This window comes from Sminthopsis crassicaudata, chromosome 1 (assembly GCF_048593235.1).
Source record: "Sminthopsis crassicaudata isolate SCR6 chromosome 1, ASM4859323v1, whole genome shotgun sequence".
Lineage (NCBI taxonomy): Eukaryota > Metazoa > Chordata > Mammalia > Dasyuromorphia > Dasyuridae > Sminthopsis > Sminthopsis crassicaudata.
Genome location: NC_133617.1, coordinates 150,268,288 through 150,291,125, shown reverse-complemented (window position 1 = coordinate 150,291,125; position 22,838 = coordinate 150,268,288). Strand labels below are relative to the sequence as shown.

The following is a 22,838-nucleotide window of genomic DNA, read 5'->3' as shown; positions in this document are numbered from 1 at the left end:
ATAAAAGCTATCTATTGTCAGAGTCCTCTTTATTTTTTTTTTTACTCTTTTTTTTTTTAAAGTTAAGATCTGCTTTTAGGGGAGGAGAGGTTTTACAAGGTTCCTCTCCAAGTAGAGGCTTCCTCTTTATGAAAAAAAAAATGAGACCATTTTTGATGAGCTCCCTCTTCTCCCCTCTTTTTCATCTTCTATCACTCAGGTACCTTTTTCCACTTTCTGTTCCTTCACCCCTCTTGCACATGATGAAGTGGTCTTACTTTTTCTTAACAAGGCTAACCTCTTTACCTGTTCAGGTGATCCAATTCCATCTTGTCTCCTCAAACAGGTTGTCCCCTCTGTCACCCCCAATCCACTTTATTTTCAATATTTCCCTCTCTACTGGCTCATTTCCTACTATCTACTAATATGCCCAAATCTTTTCCATTATGAAAAAAAAAGCAAAACAAAACAAACCTCACTTGATTCTTCCATCTAAGTCTTGTCCCATATCTCTCCTGTCCTGATTTCTTTACTATCAAATTGTCTTTTGTCATTCCTTCTCCTAGACTTCTCTGCAACTTTTGACACTATTATTTTCTCCTCTTTGATACTCCATTCTCTCTAGGTTTTAAAAACTATCCTCTTCTCATGTTTCTCTTACCTCTGCCTGCTCCTTCTCTGTCTCCCTTGTTAGATTTTCCTCCAGACCACACTTTTTAACTATAAATGTCCCTCAGGATTCTATCCTGGCTCCTCTTCTCTGTGTATACTACTTCACTTAATGATCTCATCAACTTTCATGAATTTAATTACCATCTTCATGCTGATGATTCCCAAACTACAGTTCTCTCCCAGCCTCTCTGTTTGCCTCCAATCTTGTGCTCCATCTGTTTTTACAGACACCTCAAACTGGATATGTCTAGAAGACATAGTTAAACTCAATAGTCCGAAATAAAAATTATCTTTCCCTATAAACCCTTTCCCTCACCTTCCCTATAATTGTAGTGGGCAATACCATTATCCTAGTCCCTCAGTCTCACGACCTGAGATTCATCATTCATTCCTCACTATCTCCCCATATCCAAGTTGACGGCAAGGCCTCTCAATTTTATCTTTGCAACATCTTTCAAATACATCCCAGTCTCTGCTCTGATATGGCCTCCATTCAGGTCAGGTCCTCATCATCTCATGCTTGGACTGCTGCAATAGCTGCTGATAGTTCTGCTTATCTCAACTTTCTACTTAAATCCTTCCTCCATTCAGTCATTAAAGCGGATCTAGGTTCCCCATCCTCCTGCCCCCCACATAATAAACTCCATTGACTTGTTATTGCCTCAAGGAACAAAAACAAAATGCTCAGTTTATTATTCAAAGTCCTTTGTAATCTATCCCCCTCCTACCTTTCTAGTCCTCCACCTTTCTCCACAACACATAGTTTTCAATCCAACAGAAGGAAATGAAAAACCACTCTTGAATCTTTGCTAGGAAAACCCCAAATGGGGTCACAGAGAGTAAGACATAACTGAAATGAATATAACAACAGCAGTTTCCTGATTCCAGAGCTCTATCCACTGTGCTATCAAATGCTACCTGCTATCAAATGCTACCTATGGCTGAAAAAAGAATCATCCTACACCCAGCTTAATGAAAAGCTTTTGAAAAACTATTTAAGCTCCTATTCATACAACAGAATACAGTCAATGTCCAGGTCCATGGTTGAAGGTTTTTGTTTCTGGCAGTATAAGCCAATGGTTGAGCTCTACTTCTTTCATCCTGGAGAACCTCTTTATTTCAGTAAGTTATCAAAACATTTACTTAGGGGCTAACCATTGAGAAACAATATAATTCGTTTGCTCTTGTCCTCCTGAGGTACTCAATAATTCTTCATATGACTCAAAGTGAAGAAGATGAGCTATTAGAACAAATTATGACTATTGCTACTCCTGAAAACAGGTAATTGAAATGACATTAATAGTTACTTATATTTATAGGTAGGTAAAATAAAAAAAATAATCTATAAAGGATATTATTTCAAGATAAAATAAATAATTCCATCAAGTAAATAATTCCAAAATACAATAAATCTATAAACTAAATAATTTCAAAAATGTTAAACTTGTATTTTCCCTATTTTTCTACATATATATATATATATATATTTTTTTTTTAATTTTTAAGTTAGGATATTAGAAATTTTTTAAGGGGGAAAGAATGCTGCTAATGAATTACTAGACACTAAAATATAAAGCTAAAATTGGTGCATGTCAATATGAATTTTTAGCCCATTAAAATTTAATGTCACTTTGTAATTCCAAGCCAAATGATAGTCAAAAGAAAGGTAATTATAGAAGTATAATTGAAAAAATATGGAAATAAATGTGTATAGAATATTGATAATAAGATTAAATCTTCCAAGACTTAAACATAATGCTCCACTATAATTTTTCTAATAATATTCATTAAAATTTAATTTCCAATTCTATAATGACTCCTACCAAAGTATTCACAGAACTATGAAACTATATATAATAAATACTTAAAATATTTTAAAATATGTAGAGGATGAATTTAAATGGCTGCTAAATGGGTCACTCAAAGGGGTAATTGAACCAAAACAGCATATCTGCTGTTTTTAGCATCTCTCATTCTCAATGTTGGTATACACACTAACCTGCCAGCATTTATGTCAAGCATCTGGTAGGTCAAGCTATACTTTGCCCTGGAGAAGATGTGATATAGGAGTCCTAGCCCTCTGATAGATCGATCTTGTATTTTCTTGGAGTTTGGAAATACAACGAGCATGTCAGTGTGCATTAAAGTAAAGCTTTTGGATCTCATTTTAATTTGGGGTTCAGAGGATTGTAATTGTGAGGCACCTCTGCAAGCTAGAATTTAATGAAGCTAGAGCCTCATTTAAGCAAAGAGGGCTGGGAGACCTGGAGTTTGGCATTGCTGTTTTGTTTCATTAAATGTTTCCACTGTCAAAGTAGAAAGAAGAGTGACTCGGTCACTGTCAGATGATGAAAGGCGGCAGACATCATTAGGACCCGAAATGTGACTCACTCTTAGCCTCCATCAGAGAGACGCTCTCTCTGTTTGCTCATGATCAGACATAAAAATCTTTCTACAGATTGATTTGAAATCACTTCTTAGTTCCTATGCTCAGAACTACTAGTGAAACCAAGTGTGATTTCCTATTACAACTTTTTAAGCTTTTCTCTGAGGCTTTTAAATCATTTCAACTCTGTATAGCAGGATGTTTCAAGGGGCAGCAATTCTCACAAAGGAAAAAGGCCTGTTGCAATGAAGGCTTTTGGAATTTCAGAAAAGCATCTTCTCAGTAACAGCATGTTTCTGGGAGCAACCTGATGCTAGGCAATTTATGATTATTAAAACATACAATTTGCATTTAAATTAAATGAATTAAAAAACAGCAAAGCTGACAATACAGAACTGTATTTATCCGTTGTCTCCTTTCGTTTTCACAATGCTTTAGGAAAGAAAAATGAATTTTATAGTGTTTCATTTGTTTCATGCAGGAAAAGAGACTGTGAAAAATATAAGTTAGGACTAATCACTTAACCTCTCTTAACTGCCATTTTGCTAGAGGAATATATCTATGCCTGCAACTGTCCCTTACTTTACAAAATAGATATATTCCTGAAAAGTTATGTATGTAGAACATTTTTGTGTGTGTGGTTCAAGTCACATTTGAATTTTGTGGAGAAAGAGGATCATTATTTAAAACAATTTGACTAAAATAAAATCTTTTGTAAAATGTTGAGTCCTTTTAAATGTGAATGACTGGGCTTGATTTACCTCATAAAGGCTTTGTTTGTCAGATTTTCTTAAATCAATACAACTTATATCACCATCATCATCATTACTTTTTTAAAGATTCTTATTTTCAAGTTTTTATTAAATACATGTTTTGATCTCTGTAGATGGACAGACAGGCAAGGCATTTATCAAGTGCTTTCTATGTGCCAGTTACTGTGCTAAGCAGTATGTACAAACAGAAGCAACAAAAAAAGACAGTCCCTATCCTTAAGGGTTAATAATAGGAAAATAAAAACAAAAGCAGGGGAGGGGAGAGAGGGAGAAGGTAGAGAGAAGTACAATGTAGCATGAGTGGAGTCAAGAGGGAACTGAATATGGCTAACTTGGATATTCCTCAAATGGAGATTCTGGGGGGAACACATTATTTGGAATAGGGACCACAAGAGAGTAGAGAAATCTGGAGTGTCAGGAATCGAGGTGAGAAAGCAGTGCATCTGTTTTGTTATCTTTAAAAGAGGAATACTAATAACTAACTCTCAGTATTGGTGTGAGGAAAACACTTTGCAAAATGATAATAATAAAGCTTTCTATAAATGAGTTAATATTATAATACTGTGATGACAGGCAAGTTCCTCACCCCTCAGAATCCATTAGTAAAATGGGATAATAAAGACCATCTCAAGCAGTGGTGACACAGAGGATAGAGTGCTGAGCCTGGAGTCACAGAAACTCCTCTAGATGAGTTTAAACTCAGCCCCAGACACTTACGAGCTGTGTGACACTAAGCAAGTCAATTAATTCTGTTTGCCTCAGTTTCTTCATCTGTTAAATGATTTGGAGAAGGAAATGGCAAACTCAAAGTATTTTTGCTAAGGACACCCCAAATGGGGTCACATGTCTGAGGCAGACATAACTGAAATGAGTGAAAAACAAAGAATTTTCACATGTTTGTTGTGAGGAAAACACTCTGTAAACTATGGCATTCTCTAAATGTGTATTGTCATATTATGGTTTTAAATCCATTGGATTGGTAGATCCTTGAGAGCAGGGATTGTCACTTGCCTTTCTTTGGGTCCCCAGCACTAAGCCCAGTGTCTAACACATAGTAAATGCTTAGTTAATATTTACTGCCTGTTGTTACTAATATTTATTTGTTGTAAATAATGGAAGCATAGGAAACAAAAGATACCTGCAAGAGAGTAGCAGTATCCTGTTAAGAATAGGGTCACAAAGATGAAGGCAGATGACTCACTGGACAGAGCGCTGGGCCTGAAGTCAGGAAAACAAGTTCAAATCTGGTTTTAGACACTTACTAGTGCATTCCCGGGGAAATCATTAACCTCTGTTTGCCTTGAACCACTGGAGTAGAAAATGCCAAATCATTCCATTCTCTTTGCTAAGAAAACCCACAGATAGTAGGGACATCCTTTGGTCCACAGGGTCACAAAGAATCTCACAAGACTGAACAACAAGCTACTATTCAGAAAAAAGGCAAACCAAAAAATCTTTTAAACTATGTTGTCAGCAAGAATTTGGAATATCATTGCCTAGGGAATATAATAATAATAGACCCTGGAGAATATAGCATAGACTGGGATCTCTTGTACAGGCAAAAGAAGGGCCATCTTTTCATATGTAATGTGGGTGAAGGACAGATAGATGTTAAATATAGAAGGGTAAAGACAGTGGCAGAAGACATCTGGGTAGCAGAAGATGAATAAGAAGGAAAAAATATTCTCAGGGAACAATCTCAATTTTTGTAGGGAAATGTGAGATGATTCTCACCTGAAATCATTGAAGGAGGGAAAATATGGGAGGCTTAAGGAGGAATGAAAAAGTTTAGAAAACATGACAGGATTAGTGAGATTGTGAGTTGATTAGGATAAAAAAATTGCCTTGATTCAGTGAGAACCCAGTTGAACCTGAAGAAAAGGGTGGTATGTGTGTGTGTGTGTGTGTGTGATACCAGTCTGATCACTTGGTAGGTTGACATATTTATGAAGTATTAGATTTTCTTGTTTGGCCTGAGGATTCAGAATTATAAAGGTTTGGAAACTACAGAAGATCAGCTTGATATAATGAAAATCTTGCTATCAATTAGAGCTTTTAAAAATATCTATTGAGCTTCCTTGAGAGAGAATGATTTCTTTAGCATGAAAGGCCCTTTATTGAAGCTATATCCTAGCTTCTTCATAATTACATCTACTCAGGATTTTCAATCTAAAAGTAAATACTCAACAAGAAAAAAAAAATACTTAGAATAATAGAAATAAAATTTAAGACATTTTTTAAAATCAAAATCAAAAGACAACAAATTTCTACATTTAAAGATGGCTGAATTTAACATTTTCATGTGATAATAATTTTAAATAGTTTAAAACCAAATTCATAATTGTTGTATAAGGTATTTAGGTAATATATTAACATTATTTAATATCTCAAAACTTGGCCTTTGTATGTTTTAAATGAATACCTAAATATCCTGGCATGTTTTTCATACTCTCAGAAACCAGCCTCTTCTAGACAAAGGAACAGTGAAAATTTATCTACTCTTCCTCCACATTTTTCTGATGTTTTTCTTGTCTAGAAGTTTATAGGTAATATCTCTTTTAAATGAAAATAGTATTTTAGGGCATAAAATGAAATAATACATATATTCATTGGTAAAACCACCTCTAGCATTTAAAATCCTTACTTTTCTAAATGCAAGTAATGGGAACAAATCACCCAATGAGACATAAATAATAATCTTTACCTATTGTTGATATCTCTTATTTACCTATAATAGATGATTATTTTTTAAAATGAATATGACATATTACAGCTAGTGTTTTTTAACATTGGAAAGTGAAACTGCTGCATAAAAGTTTGCTGAATCAATTTTTTTTAATGTTTATTGATATTTTTATTTATATCATAGTCATAAGGCAGCTAGGTGGAGCAGTAGATAGAGTACTGGGTCTGGAATTAGGAAGACCTGAATTCAAATTTGACCTCAGATGTACATATGACACACTAGCTATGTGACTCTGGCAAGTCACTTTAACCTTTATTTGCCTCAATTTTTCTTATCTTTAAAATGGGGCTGATAATAGCACATTTCTCCTAGGGCTGTTGTGAGGATCCCAAGAGTTAGTCATTTTAAAGTGCTTAACATAGTATCTGGTACATAGTAAGCACTATGTAAACGTTAGCTATTATGATTTCCAGTGGAACTTTTTTACTCAGCCCCCTACTTCCAAACTTCAAAATGAGCCTCCCCCCTTTAGGCACAAAATAAATGAATTAAGCAAAATCACCTGACACTGTGACAGTGTCTAGCAATGTGTACAACGTTCTTCCATACAACACCTCTTATATCTCTGTCAAAAAGACATGGTTAAATTTCAATATCTGTTCCTTGGGACTTTGGTGGAATGTTGATATTATTTAGATTTTAGTTTCTTTTTAGCAAAATCTTTCCATTTACATTGCTGGAGTAATTGTGTTTGTGTATGTGCATATATGTGTGTGTGTGCATTCTTTTGGTTTCATTCTTCTCAGTTCATGCAAATCTCATGCTTCTTATGATTCTTCAATTTCCTCTTTTCTTATAGCATGATAAAATCCCTCTACCTTTTATATACACACTAGTTTTTCAGTCATTCCCTAATCAACATACTTGAAGTCCTTCAAAGGCTAACCTAAGAAAATGAAAAAAAGTGAATAAAAATGAACTATACTAGCACAACACAGAGAAGGTGCTGTCTGAAAAATATCTACAAGTGTTAAGAGTACAGCAAGTTGAATGTGTCAATACTGTGCATGTAAGTTTAAGCTACTTTCATATTTAGGAATAGGAAATATTTGAAGTTGGAATGCGCAGAAGACACTAGTGGCCTTGCTTTATTTCATCCTGATAATATGCCAACCTGAATATCTTGGTTCTACATTTTAGTAAAGAAATTAATGAAAGAATGTCCAGAAAAAGGTAATTACGATAGTGAAAGGAAGTCCTTGAATTTATGACCTGAAGATCAAAGAAACTCTGGAGACCTAGTCTATAAGAGACATATAGACTACATGCTGTCTCCTTTCAAATATTTAAAGAATTGTCATTTGGGAGATAAGACTTGTTGGATCTGGAATTGAAGAATCTGGGTTAAATTTATCTCTACCTCTTTGGGGCTCAGTTTCCTTTTCTATAAAATGAAAGGCTCATCACAACTTCTCTGATTCTGTGAACTAGGAAATGGGTCAAAGTCACAAAGAAACAAATTTGGCTTCATGTAAGGAAATCTTTCTAATGTAAGAATAGGTTGAAACCATCTCATTTCGACTCTGGTGACTTGAGTAGGCCAGAATACTTTTTGATGGAATTAAATAATCACAACTACTTGTGAAAAGGTCCTTGAATCAATCAAAGCCACTACGTGAGAAACTAGGTCGTGCCCTACACAATTTATATAAAAGGAAGAAGCTCTCTCAGAATCCAGAGAAGAGATAATGACACTCTGGATTCAAGAGGTTGAAGTAAACATGGCATTTCCAGCATAGCCTTGAGGAACAAAGGGATAACTCAGAGGAGGGAGATGATCAAGGAGAAACCTGGGGTCTCTGAACCTCACAGAGTGAAGATCTTAGGTTGAGGCAGGTTCTTTTCCAAACTTCCTTTCCCAATACTTGTTCATCCACAGAAACTATAATATACTGTTTCATTACCTAAATTTACAATAAAGAGAATTTTGCCTCAAAGAGGCCAGGGTTTATTAAGGATAGATGTAAATCTCAGGTTGGGCAGAGAGCTCCACCTCTGCCTAGGTATTAGGAATTTTCCTCACTGGGGACATAAAGAATTTGTGAATACATTTAGAACTTTTGATCTAAAATAAACTCCGTAAAAAAGAGGAGGAAGTCACAGAGACCTTATGGGCCCCATTATATGCCCTATTATATGCTTAAAATAAATGAATTTTTACAATTCCAACAACTGCAGCTATCCAAAGGTATAATGGGTTGCCTTGAAAGGTAGTGGGTTCATCTTTATTTGCAAACTTTGAACCATTGTTGTATTGTGTTGAAAGGAGAATTCTTATTCAGGTTAAGGTTTAACTAGATGATTTCCTGGGTTCTTCCCAGTTCTGAGATTCTGGGATTGTGTACTTAGCCCATTGAACCAACCTAATGAATATTCTTTGGTATGCCATATTTTATTTATCTTTCCAATCCTTACATTACAAAAAGCAGTTACTGACTTATAACTTAAAGTACTTGTGCATGCTACTTTCATTTTTTTTTTTTTGTATCATTGTCCTTTTTGTTGTTCTGTTGGGTGCTTTTAAGTTACTCAAATAGTTGCTCCATAAATATATAATTGTATAAATGAACTAAGTTATTTCCAATTTTACCAAAAACTAGTGATGTACTAGATGAATAAATTATTTAATGCCTTCATATCTTCCTTTTCCCATCCATAAAATAGACTCATTTAAAACTGTTTACTTCACAGAAATGTACTGATGATTAATGAGAAAATGGGCTTATTTGTCATAGTATGTGTCAGTCCTTAAGTTAGGTACTTAAGGAGACAGAATGATTTTCTAGTCATCAAGGTAGCAGCAATATGCTATTGTTTTAGTGGTCCCTAAAAGGTATTGAGCTTCCTTAAATGTCTAAATATCATTCCTGTCTTTTATGTCTATGATAAAACTTTGAGCTAATAAGAAAAATGTCAATATACTATAAATGAAAATCTTTCAGTAAAACATATATATCATATAAAATTGGTGTAGTTATCTTCTCTGACATCCTTGTTTTATCATCCTATAATATAAATTTTCTTTCCTCTAGTCTATTTTATATAAATTGCTCTCAAAGTACATATTTTAAGCAAAACTAATCACTGGTAAAATTTTATCTTCTTCATTCATGAAATCCTCTGAATCAATTGGAAGTGAAACTGATAATAAATACAATCATCTTCAATTCCACTCACCTGATTACTATGTCCTCATTTATCCAGCATGATTCTTCAACATCCATATTTAAAGGAAAAACAGGCTAAACTGGCACAAAAGAAAGGCTAGAATAATAACTTTAACAATATAACAATTTTCTGTCAAGAATCCACTAGAAAATTCAAATTTTTATTGCCAGACTGAATGCTCCTTCTTTTACTCAAACCAGATTTCATGATACTTGGTTCTTACTATCTATCTATAATAAAGATGTCAAAATCCTGAGTCATTTACCAATATGTAGGCTTTAGAATTAGGTTCATTTTAACAATGTCAACTCAAGAAGGACAGTTGCAGTTTCTTTCTCACTTTCTCAATATTCTGCTCTGACCAAGATAGACAAAGATTCCAGAAAGAAATTATTATTATTATTATTATATCATATAATAGTAATCATATAATATGTATATATATATATATATTTCCTTATAATCTATAACATGAGATGAACATGTTTCCAGTGATAAACATCAGAAATTGATTCCTATCATATCTTATTTTCAGAGAAATAATTTATCAGTTATAACCAACTTAACTATAAGTTGCTACCCACTGCAAATGAGGGGAGTTTAAAATGAAATATATTTTCACTCACAGCTAGTGAATGACTAGGCTATATATCCCTGGAGTGACCTTTTTTCTTTCTTTTTTTGATCATGCAAAGATTTGAAAAATGCTCCCTTGTATTTATATTCAAATGTGAAAAAGAATGACTATAAGCAGACCCCTCGTAAATTAGCCGATAGGCTTAAAATATTTGACTTTCTGTAGTCTACATGAAATATTTCTCATTGGTTCATTTATAGAATGTTTGAAGAAAGAGTCCAAAGGTGGGGGGAATTGTTAAGAGGAATGAGAGATAATAGATTTTTTTTTTTTTGCTTAGTCCAAAAATACCAAAAACTGGTTTTGAAATACTATGAAATATCACAAATTATTTTAAGGAATGATGTGAAGTACTCAGAAACAAAATTGACTTTAATTCATTTTATTCAAGATAAATCTGTATGGCAGAACCTTTTCTTGGAATAAGGAGAAAAAGAGTTTGAAAGAGAAAAATCAAGATGTGGTGAATCTCACATCCATAAAGAATGAAATGAAAAGAAGTGACAATAAAAATCAAGAAGAAAAAATAAATCAGGCTCACATGTATCAAGAACAAAAAAAAAATAGCCTGTTGAAGTTTCAATAGGTTATATAAGTGTATAACACAGGTAATGCTCATATAGTGCTGTCTTATCAAACATCCAATTAGTCAGTCAGTAAACATTTATTAAGCCAAAGAACTGTCTACCACAGTATTCTCACATTAAAGAAGGCACTATACTCTATAAGCAAAACAAAATTGCAGTAGCTCATAAGAAATGAGAGATGCAAATTTAGTGTCATCTCTACTCCAAATATAGACTATTTGTACCCAATTTGTTGTAGAAACTTCCCAACTCATATTGGTCTGATCAGCTACAGTTGGATACGCTTCCTTGATCCCAACATAGTGATGTCATTTTGGTCCTCTTGGAGCACAAAATAAATCATTAAGAGTTTATTATATGCCAGGCACTGTGCTAAGCAATAGGAATACAAAAAAAGGCGAAAAGAGTTCAAGAAGCTTACAAAACAGGAGAGACAACAAGCAAACAAACATATATACATATATATTGACTGTGAAAAGAAGGGAATTTGGCTCTTTCTCCTATTTCTGTAGATATCAATAGTAATAGAATTTTTTTCTAGTGCTTTATCATTCTCAAAATACTTTAATATAATCTCATTTAAGCCTCACGACAATCCAATAATGTAAGTACTATGGGTACAATGGTTAACATTTTACAAATAAGGAAACTCAGACTCAGAGACATTCAGTTACTTGCCCATGGTCATGTAGCTGATATCAGAAATAGGTTTTGAACATAGGTCCTCTTAGTTTGCAAGTTCTAAGAAGGTAGTAGTAGTAATAATAAGAGGAGGAGGAATAATCTAGTAGAATTTGTAAGAATACACACATACATACACAAATGAGGGATAGAAAAAGAGGATTTTGGCAATGACAGGAAATAAGAGAGGAAAAGGATGAAAACAAAAGGGAGTATCAGAGTGGGACAGTAGAGAAAGGAAAGAAATATGGAGAGTCAGCATAAAGAAAGAAGAAATAAGGAGTACAATGGGCAAAAATCAGAGCAATAACTAAAATAAGATAGATATTAAGACTGGGAATAGGGTGTTATTTCAAAGTGCCAAAACTTAGAGGGAACTGATAACATTTTTATGCTTCTTTAGCAAGGAAAAATGGTTAGCTAAATAATTAAATAAAGTCAATTTCCCCAGCCTGGTCTACCATGCTTTCTTCCAGAAGCAATGGAATCTCTGGCAGTAGCCTTATGACAGTCCAGGTTTTCTGTCTTTCCCTCAAGGGATGATCTTGGCAAGTCACTTAAAAGTCTAAGGGCTTCCAATTTCCTTTTCTATAAAGGAGAGAGTGGGGACTTCAAGCTCTTTAAAGTCTCCTTTTAGTTTTAAATCTTGGCTCCTACAAAGTCTAAGTTACCATATACATTATTTAGTTCCCAAATACCTTATGAGCTCCAGTTAATGGTATTTTATTATTTCTTTCAAAGCAGCAAAAAGCATCTCAAAAGCATTTCCCCATCTCTTTTCTTGGTGTAATATTCTGTAAAATATATATAAATGGATGACAAAACTAAGGCATCTTACTGGAAAAATATGGTGACTTTTATTTGTTTTTATTTATTCATATCTCCATTTTTAAACTGTTTCAATTGAAAGGTTATAGTGATTCAGAATGCTTATTTTTGTAATTTGAAAAGGGGAATAGAAGACCCAACTTTGTGGTAACCTAATTTGTACCCCAAAGCCAATCTAAATGATGACCTGACTTGTCACATTGGATAGAGCAACTGTAGAAGCAATTTGTTACAAGCAGATGGATAATTGAACACTAAAAGGATAATGAACTAGAAAGAAATTAGATATTGAAACAGGTCTCTTAACTGATTTTGTGGGGCTTTCCCATGCAGCTCTGGTTTGATATAATTTTATTTGCAAAAATTAGAAAAAAGGCAGCATTGAAATGGGTGCCCATGAAAACAGAACCTTCCACATGTTATAGCCTTTACAGTCACCATTTTCTTGATTGGTCCAAATATTTATAGTTCATTGTTATGACTGCCAAAACTGGCAACCACAAGGATTGTTGTCTCAATTAGGACAGTAAACAGATTGTCTCTTTTTTAATGAAAAAATCTAAAATGTAATACTTCACAGTTTAACATGTTTATTCATCTAAACGAGCTAAAAAATAATGGTGCGACATCTGTTCGAGAGGCACTGGTACCTCAAATTTTGGCTGCCTCCCCACCAATTTGGTTGTTGTTTAAAAAAAATTGAAGAAGAAGAGGGAATGCTGTCATCTAAAATTCAACAACATAAAATCTTTATTTTTCCCCTAAATATGGATCTCACATCTATTGATACTGAGGGGGCAACCATGTTAATATAATAACATACTTAACTTTGGACAAGGCCTAAGAGATTTATTTAGTTAATTTCCTTATTTTTACAAATGAGAACACTAAGACCAAGAGATAACAACTTTCTTGGCCAAGGTCACAGGTAGAAAGTAGTAAAGGTGAGATTTGAATCAAATCATCTGAATCCACATAATTATTTCCACTATGGTGCTGCCTCTAATGTCCTAAATTTCTAGTTTTTATGTAAATAACTTCTTAAAAATTATTTTTCTTTATTATATTTCTACATAGACACTATTTAGGAAATTCCTCAATCTCTTTTGTGCTGATCAAATGGAGGATTATACCTTGATGTAGACAAATTCTCTGGATGGAATCTTGTATCCCAGAACAAACTTAGTGAAGCTTTGCAAATGCTATACAAGTGTTTATTTATTATACAGCAAGCAGCAGATATTTTTACAGTGAACAAGTTGTTTTTTCCTGAACAGTTCTAAATACTGTAAGATAACTCTCTGGCATTTGAAATGCCCATTTCACTGAGGATGTTTTTAGTGGGTTTATCTAGCCTCAAAATATCAAGCATCTATAGAGAAATCTAAGCATTGGGAAGCCAAGCACCACCATTTTGTACAGTGACTCCTTTGATCTATGATTTAATTCCAATAACGTTATATATTAAAAATTCATTCTAAAATTACTTAATTTATAGGGAATTATTTTTAAAGCTTTTCTCATATGTGTTTTACTTATTCCATCTACTATTAGTGTAGAAACTCTATAAGATCAACACCCAGTATAAAATACAGTAAGGTTAAATATGGACAATTTTCTTCATTTGAATTAAAGAATCTATTTATATTGCCATCATTATTGAAAATGGTATTAATGATTCCAAAGTTATAGGATCAATTCCAAAACATTTGTTAAGAATTTATATAAGGCCTTTGCTACATGAAAGGCTATGTGCAAGACAAAACATTTCAATATCTCATTAACTAGACTTATTCCCTTGTTCAGTCTTTTCAGTTGTAATTCAATTTTCTGTGACCTCATTTTTTTTTTGGGGGGGGAGGCAAACATACTGGAGAGGTTTGTCATTTCCTTTTTCAGCTTATTTTACAGATGAGGAAACCGAGGCATGCAGGACTAAATGATTTGTCCAGAATTACATAACTAATAAGTGTCGGAAGATGGATTAGAATTTAGGAAGATGAGTCTTTCTGACTTCAAGGTTGGCACTATACCCAGTGTTCCACCTATGTGCCCCTAACTTATCCCTTAATCCCAGATTTTTTGAGAATATGAATAAATTGAACCCCAGGGAAACAAAGAGGAGGGAAGTTAGAGAATTCAGTACTAGAAAACAATATTAGGAGAAGGGGGAAAGCAAATAATTCAAAGTTTTGTTCTTATCCGATCATACTCATTATTGTCATCTTAGAATGTAAAGGACTTTCCCCCACTTTAGAAATGAGTGACAAAGAATCCTAATATTTGTATTCATGACTGATAAAACTTTACTTTACTTTTCTCACTTGAAATCCATTTTAGGTTCTTCCCTTGTCCTGGCTTTAAAAAAGAAAAGAATATTATATACAGAATTTGTAAAGTCAGTCACTTTTCTAGATTTTTATATTTAGTATTCTAGACTTTAGCATCTATTTAAAGTAGTTCTTTTCAATTAAACTGAGCCTTTGTACATTTAAAGACATTACACTTATACAAAAATTGTTTTTCTATGTTACTGTAAATATAAGAAAAAACATTGCCTCTACACTCCCAAAATTAGTTTGTCTTGTTAACAATTAACATTTAAATTTTATTTGGATACACAGTATGTTCAAAATAATGAAAGAAGGTATTTGTGGCCTTTGGCCTTTACTATTTCTAAGGCCCTTCAGAGGTCTGGAGTTACACATTTTTCCCAGAGCTCAGACCCCATGTTATCCTGGGTCAAAATAAAAATCAAATTTTTAACTGCCTACATACACTGTATCTCTAATGGTGTCACATATCACACTGTAGTACTTTTGCTAGCTCAATCCACTCAGCCATTATTTATTCAACTTAAAAGACTCAAATCCTGATGATTTAGGGATTTCTGCTTTTACTGCATATCCAATATTGTACTGCTACTATTTAATTCTTTAAAATATTTATTAAAAGAAGTATGCCAAGAGGTTATAGCTCTATGTTTCCATTTGTATTAAAACAAACTTAAAAATAAATTTAAAATAATCTTTAATAAAATTTATTCAGATTAAAAAATCTCACTTCTCCCAAAGGTTTGGTTAGTGTCTCTCTCTCTCTCTCTCTCTCTCTCTCTCTCTCTCTCTCTCTCTCTCTCTCTCTCTCTCTCTCTCTCTCTCTTTCTCTCCCTCTCCATATATGATTACATGTGTATATAAAATTACATGCATATTTATACTGAGAAACAATCAATCCTCAAAACCATAACTGTTACTTCTGAATTCTGTCCACTAAAAAGCAACAAAAAAAACTGACAAAATATTGCCTATTTGTCTTGAATGATAGAAAAAAATAACCAGAAAAACAACAAAACAACAAAGTCTGTAAATTAGCTAGAATTTTTTTTTGCTCATTATATTCTCTGTTACATTCTCAGGAGATGTAAATGCATCTAAAAGCACATTTCATGAACACTCTCTCTAGCACATGCTGCCTAAGGCAATGAGGAATGTTTCTAATCCCATTTCATCATCTTTCTTGGGTAAACTCAAAGACTCCCATTTTGAGGACTGTTATAATAAACTGATGACATTGGTTAAGGAAGTCAAAATGTAAAAATAAGAAAAAGAAGGCCAAACCAAAATGTACTGCTTAGTAGCACAATGCCTGGTCAAGAAGATCCAAGTTCAAATCAAGTTTTAGGTACTTGCTAGCTGTGTGGCTTTGAGTAAGTTGCCTAACAACTTCTCTCTGATTTAATTTTCTCCAGTAAAAATGTGGATAATAATGGCACCTACCTAGCAAAGTTGTTGTAAGGATCAAATGAGATAATATTTGCAAAGCACTTAGTACTGTGCCTAGCATACAACTGCTCAAAAACGCTAGCTAGTAGTAGTAGTGAATGGTAGCAGCAGTAGCAGTAATATCAAATACTTCATGTCTTTTATATAATATTTAGAAGAAACTGTGAGGATTTTGAAAGAGGATGTAATGTTTTCAAAAACCTCTTTGATTATGATTATCGATTATGCTTTAACTTGTGCCGTTTTTAATTTGGATAAAATTTCTGATTAAATATATTTGCAGCTATGCTATTTCATTTAAGTCACCGCTTAAAACTAGGAATAACCTTTATTTAATGTAAGTGCTTTTGAACACCATATGGGAGAAGAAAATAACTAAATGAAAATTGCTCACGTATATGTGATGGGGGTGGGGAGACAACAGCATTTTGTGACATGTGGCATGTCACTCAGGGAAGTAAAAGGCCCATCATATCCAAAATGCCAGCTTGTGATATTCCTTTGCCTTCTTCTTCACTAACAGACATGCCACATGTCACTAAATGCTGCAACCTTCAGTAAAAATGCCATCCATATTGGTCAACCATAGTATACAAGAACTACTGATTTGTCATTTTCATTTGTGACTATAAAACAAGGAGAAACCAACACTGGCCAAATGTCCTCAGATATAAGGTATGAATGATCAATAAGCATCTGGATTTTCTTTTTCCTGTATTTGAAAAATAAGGTATGCCTCTTGCAAAAATTCTAGACAAAATAGTTTCACAGAGGAATAGTATATTTTTAAAGACAAAAACATTCCATTTTAAGAAATGATCCATTTTTGGACATGATAGCATGCTTCTTGTCACAGGAGAGGCTGAGGCTGATGAATTTCTTGAGCCAAAGAATTCTGACCTGCAGTAAACTCAAGCAATCGTGTACTCATATTAAATCTGACACCAACAAGGTAAGTTCTTGGGAATGGGATCCCTAAGGAGAGAAGCCCTGACTTAAGTAAGAAACAGGCCAAAATTTTCATGTTAATTGGTATTAAGACTGGGTCTTTTAAGTATTTATAGTATTTTCACCCTGGGCAAGAGAAAGACCCATTCTCAAGGCAGGAAGTGGGGGAGAATATTCATTGTGCTCATATGAAAAGCACCAAATCTTAAAGTATTTAAAAATAAATTATTTTTGGCAATGCAATTATAATGATGATAATGATGATATTTATATACCTATGCCACTTTTCAGAGGAAAAATATATATTTGCATTATTTGATTTTGTTTTTATAACAATCTATTGTGATAAGAATTAAGGGTAGCTCATAGAAATTAAAATTTTTTAAGGTCACATACCTCATAAAAGATGGAGCTTGTTTAGTGTTGTTTCCAAAATCCTTTTAAGTATGAAAACACTTTTATTTCACATATATTATTTGTAATTACCACGGGAAAATTACACCTCAGATTCATATTTATATTCTTGTTATAGGAATATTCATTTTTCACATATCACAATTATCTTATGAAATATAATGGAGACTTGCATGTCAAAAATCGTAATTAGGGATACTGGGTGGAAGTTGTAAAGAGACACATTTTTCCTTGCTATGAGAATAACTAGGCTTCCTTGGGAAGTAGAGAATTCCCTTTTACTGGAGATGTTTTGGCAAGATGATCACTTATTGGGTATTTTACAAAGACTCTTGTCCCACTTAAATTTAGACTCACTGGTCTCTCAAATTTCTTTCAGATCTAAGATACTCCCATCTAATTTAGTAATCTTAAGTTTTTCAGTCCACATGTCACCCAAGTATATAAGTAAAAGAAAACAAAATTCTTCTACTCTCTAGGGATTTTGCTCAGGTAAGGAGCTGTTACTGTTATTGCATGCTTAAATTATTAATAAAATGCTGCTTAATGCAGATTCAAATGTATAATGGAAAAGCAATGTTATCCAAAAAACATACAACAAAATATATATGACTATATCACTTGTGTTTAGAATCAGGACAGGAAAGATTTGGAAAAAGTCATTTAGAAACAGCACAGTATTCTAGAAAGAGTGTTGGACTTGGAGTCAAGAGCTGTGGGGGCCAATCCTGATTTAGATATTTAGTTAGTTATATAATCATGAACAAATCACTCAATTTCTTAGATCCTATATGTAAAATGTGGCTAATAATATTTGTGCTAGTTTTCTAGAACAAAGAGAAAGGTTTTGGAAACTTAACACTTTTACAAATTTGAGTTATTATTTGAATGTATTCATATGCTTTTTTTTTCCCTGAGGCAATTGGGATTAAATGACTTGCCCAGAATCACACAACTAAGTGTTGAGTGTCTGAGGCCAGATTTGAACTCAGGTCCTCTTGACTTCAGGGCTGGTGCTCTATCTACTGCACCACCTAGCTGCCCCCTGCTATTTTTTAAAAGTAAAAAAAAAGCAGTGAGAAATAGAGAACAAAAATGTAATTTCCTATTAAACTGCTAAAATTAGGTATATAGTAAACTGGAGAATGTATGTATATATATATATATATATATGTTAGGTCTCAAGTCAGGATGGTTTATCTACTCAAGTTCAAATCTGGCCTCAGACATTTACTAGCTGTGGTACTAGCTGTGGGACCTTGGACAAGTCACATAACTCTGTTTGCCTCAGTTTACTTATCTGTAAAAAGAGCTGAAGAGGGAAATGGCTAGTATCTTTGCAAAAAAAAAACCAAACCAAACCAAAATAAAACAAAACCCCCCCACAAATGAGGACATGAAGAGTCATTCATAAATGAAATGAACAGCAAAATTAAGTAGTGGGTATTGAAGAATACCCAATCTTAAACTGCAAAATTAATATTGAAATAATTTTAAAGTGAGTAGCTAGATAGCATCATGGATACAGCATCAGTATTAGATTTAGAAGGACCTGAGTTCAATTTTTACCTCAGATACTTACTAGTTGTATGACCCAGGGCAAATCACTTAACTCAACTGCCTCACCAAAATAAATAAATGAGTTAAAAAAAAAAAAAAAAAGAAAACTAACATAACAGAATAATTTTTTAAAAGCCAAGATTATGATTTTAAAATTCTTTGTTTTATTTTTCTAATACAAAATTTTTAGTTTTCTGTATTTTTATTCATTGAGTCAATATGTAAATTATTGATGGTTCCATAATACCATTAAAAAGTTCTTCATAAACTCCTGTTTTGGTTTACCAGAGTACTTAATATTGTTGTTTTTTTTAATGTGTATGTACTATGAAAATGTAAAAAATCAATTTCTAAAGTACTGACTTTATTTGTTATATTTATTTTCTGACAAATGAATCAATAAAAGCTATAAAAAAAGATTTGTTTCTAATACATACTGAAGAAAGAAACACACTTTATTCTTGTGTCATTTATTCCATATTGGGATTTAATTGAGTTATGTCTTAAGAGGTGAAATATAAATTTATATAAAGCAAAATTTCAAAAACTTTGGATCATTTTTATTTGGAAGAATATGCATGAAAAAGATTTTTTTTAACATATTCCTAACAAGAGGAGCAAACTGATACTTCAAGCAGCAGGAACAACATAATTAAAATAGAATTCCAACTTTGTATTAATAGAGTGATATACTAATTAAAATCAACATCAACTGAACTTTCTATTTACACCAGTTCAGACAGCCCAAGAGGCAAAGAACTTGATTTTAGAGGCATATGTGACTCTTCGAGCTTCTGTCATCCAGGTGCCATTTCTGAAAGAGCACATGTGCACTGAACAGTTGGCGAGGAAAAAGATGACTGTAAATGTATGTGCAGATAGAATCTATGATGAAATAAAATATGCTTGTAGAAAAAGTAGCATTTTCTTCTAAAACACAAAATTTCCTGGAACTTTTCCTCCAATCATATAAGTATGAATGCATTTTGAGTAGATGTCCATAAATAAGAATAAACTTTAGCTTAGAATTTCATTCTATGAGATTGAAAAAAAAAAAAAAAGGATTTGCTGATCAGCAAATAATTTTGATTTATGCAATTGTATTGGGAAAGTGGACTAGGCTTTCCAAGAAGAGAGGATTTGTTATTTTTTTGCTATTATATATGCATATATATCTACATATATACATATATGTAGATATATGTAGATAAGCATTATATGTAGAGAAAGCTTCTCATTTTTTGCAATATAAAAACAACAACAACAACAAGAATAACAACTTGTAAAAATGTCCAGTGCGGCTTGACATATTCCATTGCAAGGTGAGAATCTTTGCTTGATATTCATTTAAATCTTAAAAATGTTCCCCAAATGAAGTAGAACAGTTGAAAGATTCTGAGAGTTTCCTGCTTTGAAAAACTTCAGAATGTTGTTGGTGAGAACATTGTTAAATAGTGTTATGTAAGTCATTCGTTTTTCCAAAAAGGTACCGAGATCCAATGATCAGTACACTGCTAATTTTCATTCGTCTCCAGGCCTGGGTCAACCTCAGTGGATAATTTAAGATAAAAGAAAGCATAGAATGCCAGCAGGAGTACCAATATAGCTATAAGGACAAGGCCAACTTCCTATAAGAAGAAAAAAAAAAAGAACAGACTTAAAAAATAATGAAAAGAATCAGTTTTAACACCAATGAAATCCAGTAAATTCCACTTACTTATGTATATCTATCGAAACTAGATTCCTCATTCAATTTTCACCTTTTTATGTACTGAAAAGAGGTTATCATGAAGCCTTAGGATTTTCAGAATGTTGAATGTGAATGGGTGAATTACTATCTGATTATTGCTATACCTTTCTCTTAGAGAAATATGAGAATAAAATCTGTTTTGTATTTATAGGGGATTGCAACCTACTGGAAAGTTCCTACCAAAATCATATAGTAGATACAAAATCAAATAGTAGATACAATTCATTTAATTTCAGTTTGTGAAGATTGCTTTTGGATGTAAAAATCATTCTATCTTATTGGACTGTAATTGTTCCATAACTGATGATAGTTTATATAGCTCATCCTTCTTACACACCACTCAAATTTTTAATAGATAATCTCTAAAATCCATAGTTATGACTTAGTGTAGTAAAAGTAAACAATATTATTTTCTTAAGTGTAATACAATCTAATTTAAAATAATACCCCAACCTTCCTACGAACCACAAAGAATAATTTTGGATAGTTTATTATATGTTTGATATGAATCATCACATGGGGAATTATCGCAAAAAACAGTAATTATGACAATTTATATCAACTTTTCTGCAGGAATGTAAACCATATCTCAATAAAGTAAGCTAGTATATTTACTCTCTCCATATGATCACAAAAGGAAGGCCTCTTCTCAAAATTAGACTCATCATTAGACAAAATAGAAAAAGGAAAGGGCAAATAGGCCATCCTAAAATTCAGAAAGAGTTAAAACTCCCTTGGGGTTTTTCACTTATAAATCATGTCCAGAACCTATAATTCTTTTATGAAGAGGTAGACATTTGCATTTCCATAAATGTGGTTTTCCTCTCTGAAAGAATGTTAGCTTAATAATGCAACAGATGCCACAACCAAAATTTGAAAATATAAAAATCAGTTTTATTTATTGTCAAACATGGATTTTTTTTACTATACTGTTGAAATTGCAAATGGTCATTTTGCATACTTATCTGGAATACTGCATTTATTCTGGGTTATTAAAATACATTTCAATCAAAATATTGTGGCTGGAGAGTTAATATGTGATTTCATAAGATAATTTCTTTGAAACAATATTGAATTTACTAATATAATATGTCAAATGAAAATGCATTTTTCTTTGTTATCGTTGGAGTACTTTGGCATCTCAAAAGGGCATGGCAGCATCAGACAGGTTTCATTTATTTTCGTGTATCTGCAGCTGTGCTCCCAGACCCATCTGGTTACACAGCTACTAATTTTAAGAGGATGTAATAAACAAGTGACACACAACTCTGTGAGCTCCATCTGCTCTGTGTAGTGGACAGCAAAAGTGCTCAATAGCTTCCATTCCCACTGATGTGGTCCAGGACTAAAGTTTTCTCTTCTTGACAGAATCATTCACCCTTCACTGTTAATCAATCATACTGCTCCTCATCACTGCCTTAAAAATGTCTTCCCAACATATATAGCAAAGATTTTCTGTACTTAAAACTGCAATATAAATATTCTTAGGTTTGGAAAACAAAGCAAGATCACAGAATCCATGAATTGTCTTAAGGCTATTGATCCTGATAGTGAAGATGCCTGACACTTCTACCAGGACTTCAATTACACAGGAATATATTATATAAACATACACACATGGGCCTGTTTACACATCTTTTTGTATGCTTACTTACTTATGTCATCACATTTTTATGTTCATTTCTCATGTGATTTTGGACAATACACAATTTCTTTGGGCATCAGTTGCTTTATCATGTATTAGACTAAGATTGCTTCCAGTTTTCTTACAAAGTCTGAGATCTTGGAATTGAGAAAACATTGTAGGGGTTGTAATCAGGAAGGCTTGAGTTCAATTCCTGTCTCAGTCACTAAATAGCCATGTGATTCTGGGCAAGATCTCACTCAGCCTCAGTTTCTCCATCAGTAAAATGAAGGGATTGCACTT

The 22,838-nt window shown here is 33.1% G+C and overlaps 1 protein-coding gene across 3 annotated transcripts in view; it reads right to left on the bottom strand.

Annotated features, from left to right (window-relative positions):
* Positions 1-19,615: 19,615 nt before the first annotated feature.
* The window catches only part of TRIQK (triple QxxK/R motif containing), a 132,923-nt gene continuing 129,700 nt past the window's right edge, over positions 19,616-22,838 (bottom strand). For all 3 annotated transcript variants that reach the window (XM_074269591.1, XM_074269598.1, XM_074269600.1), the window contains exon 4: positions 19,616-20,789. In XM_074269591.1, coding sequence (XP_074125692.1) covers positions 20,676-20,789 — 114 coding nt within the window. In that variant the 3' untranslated portion in view covers positions 19,616-20,675. The remainder of the gene's footprint in view (positions 20,790-22,838) is intronic.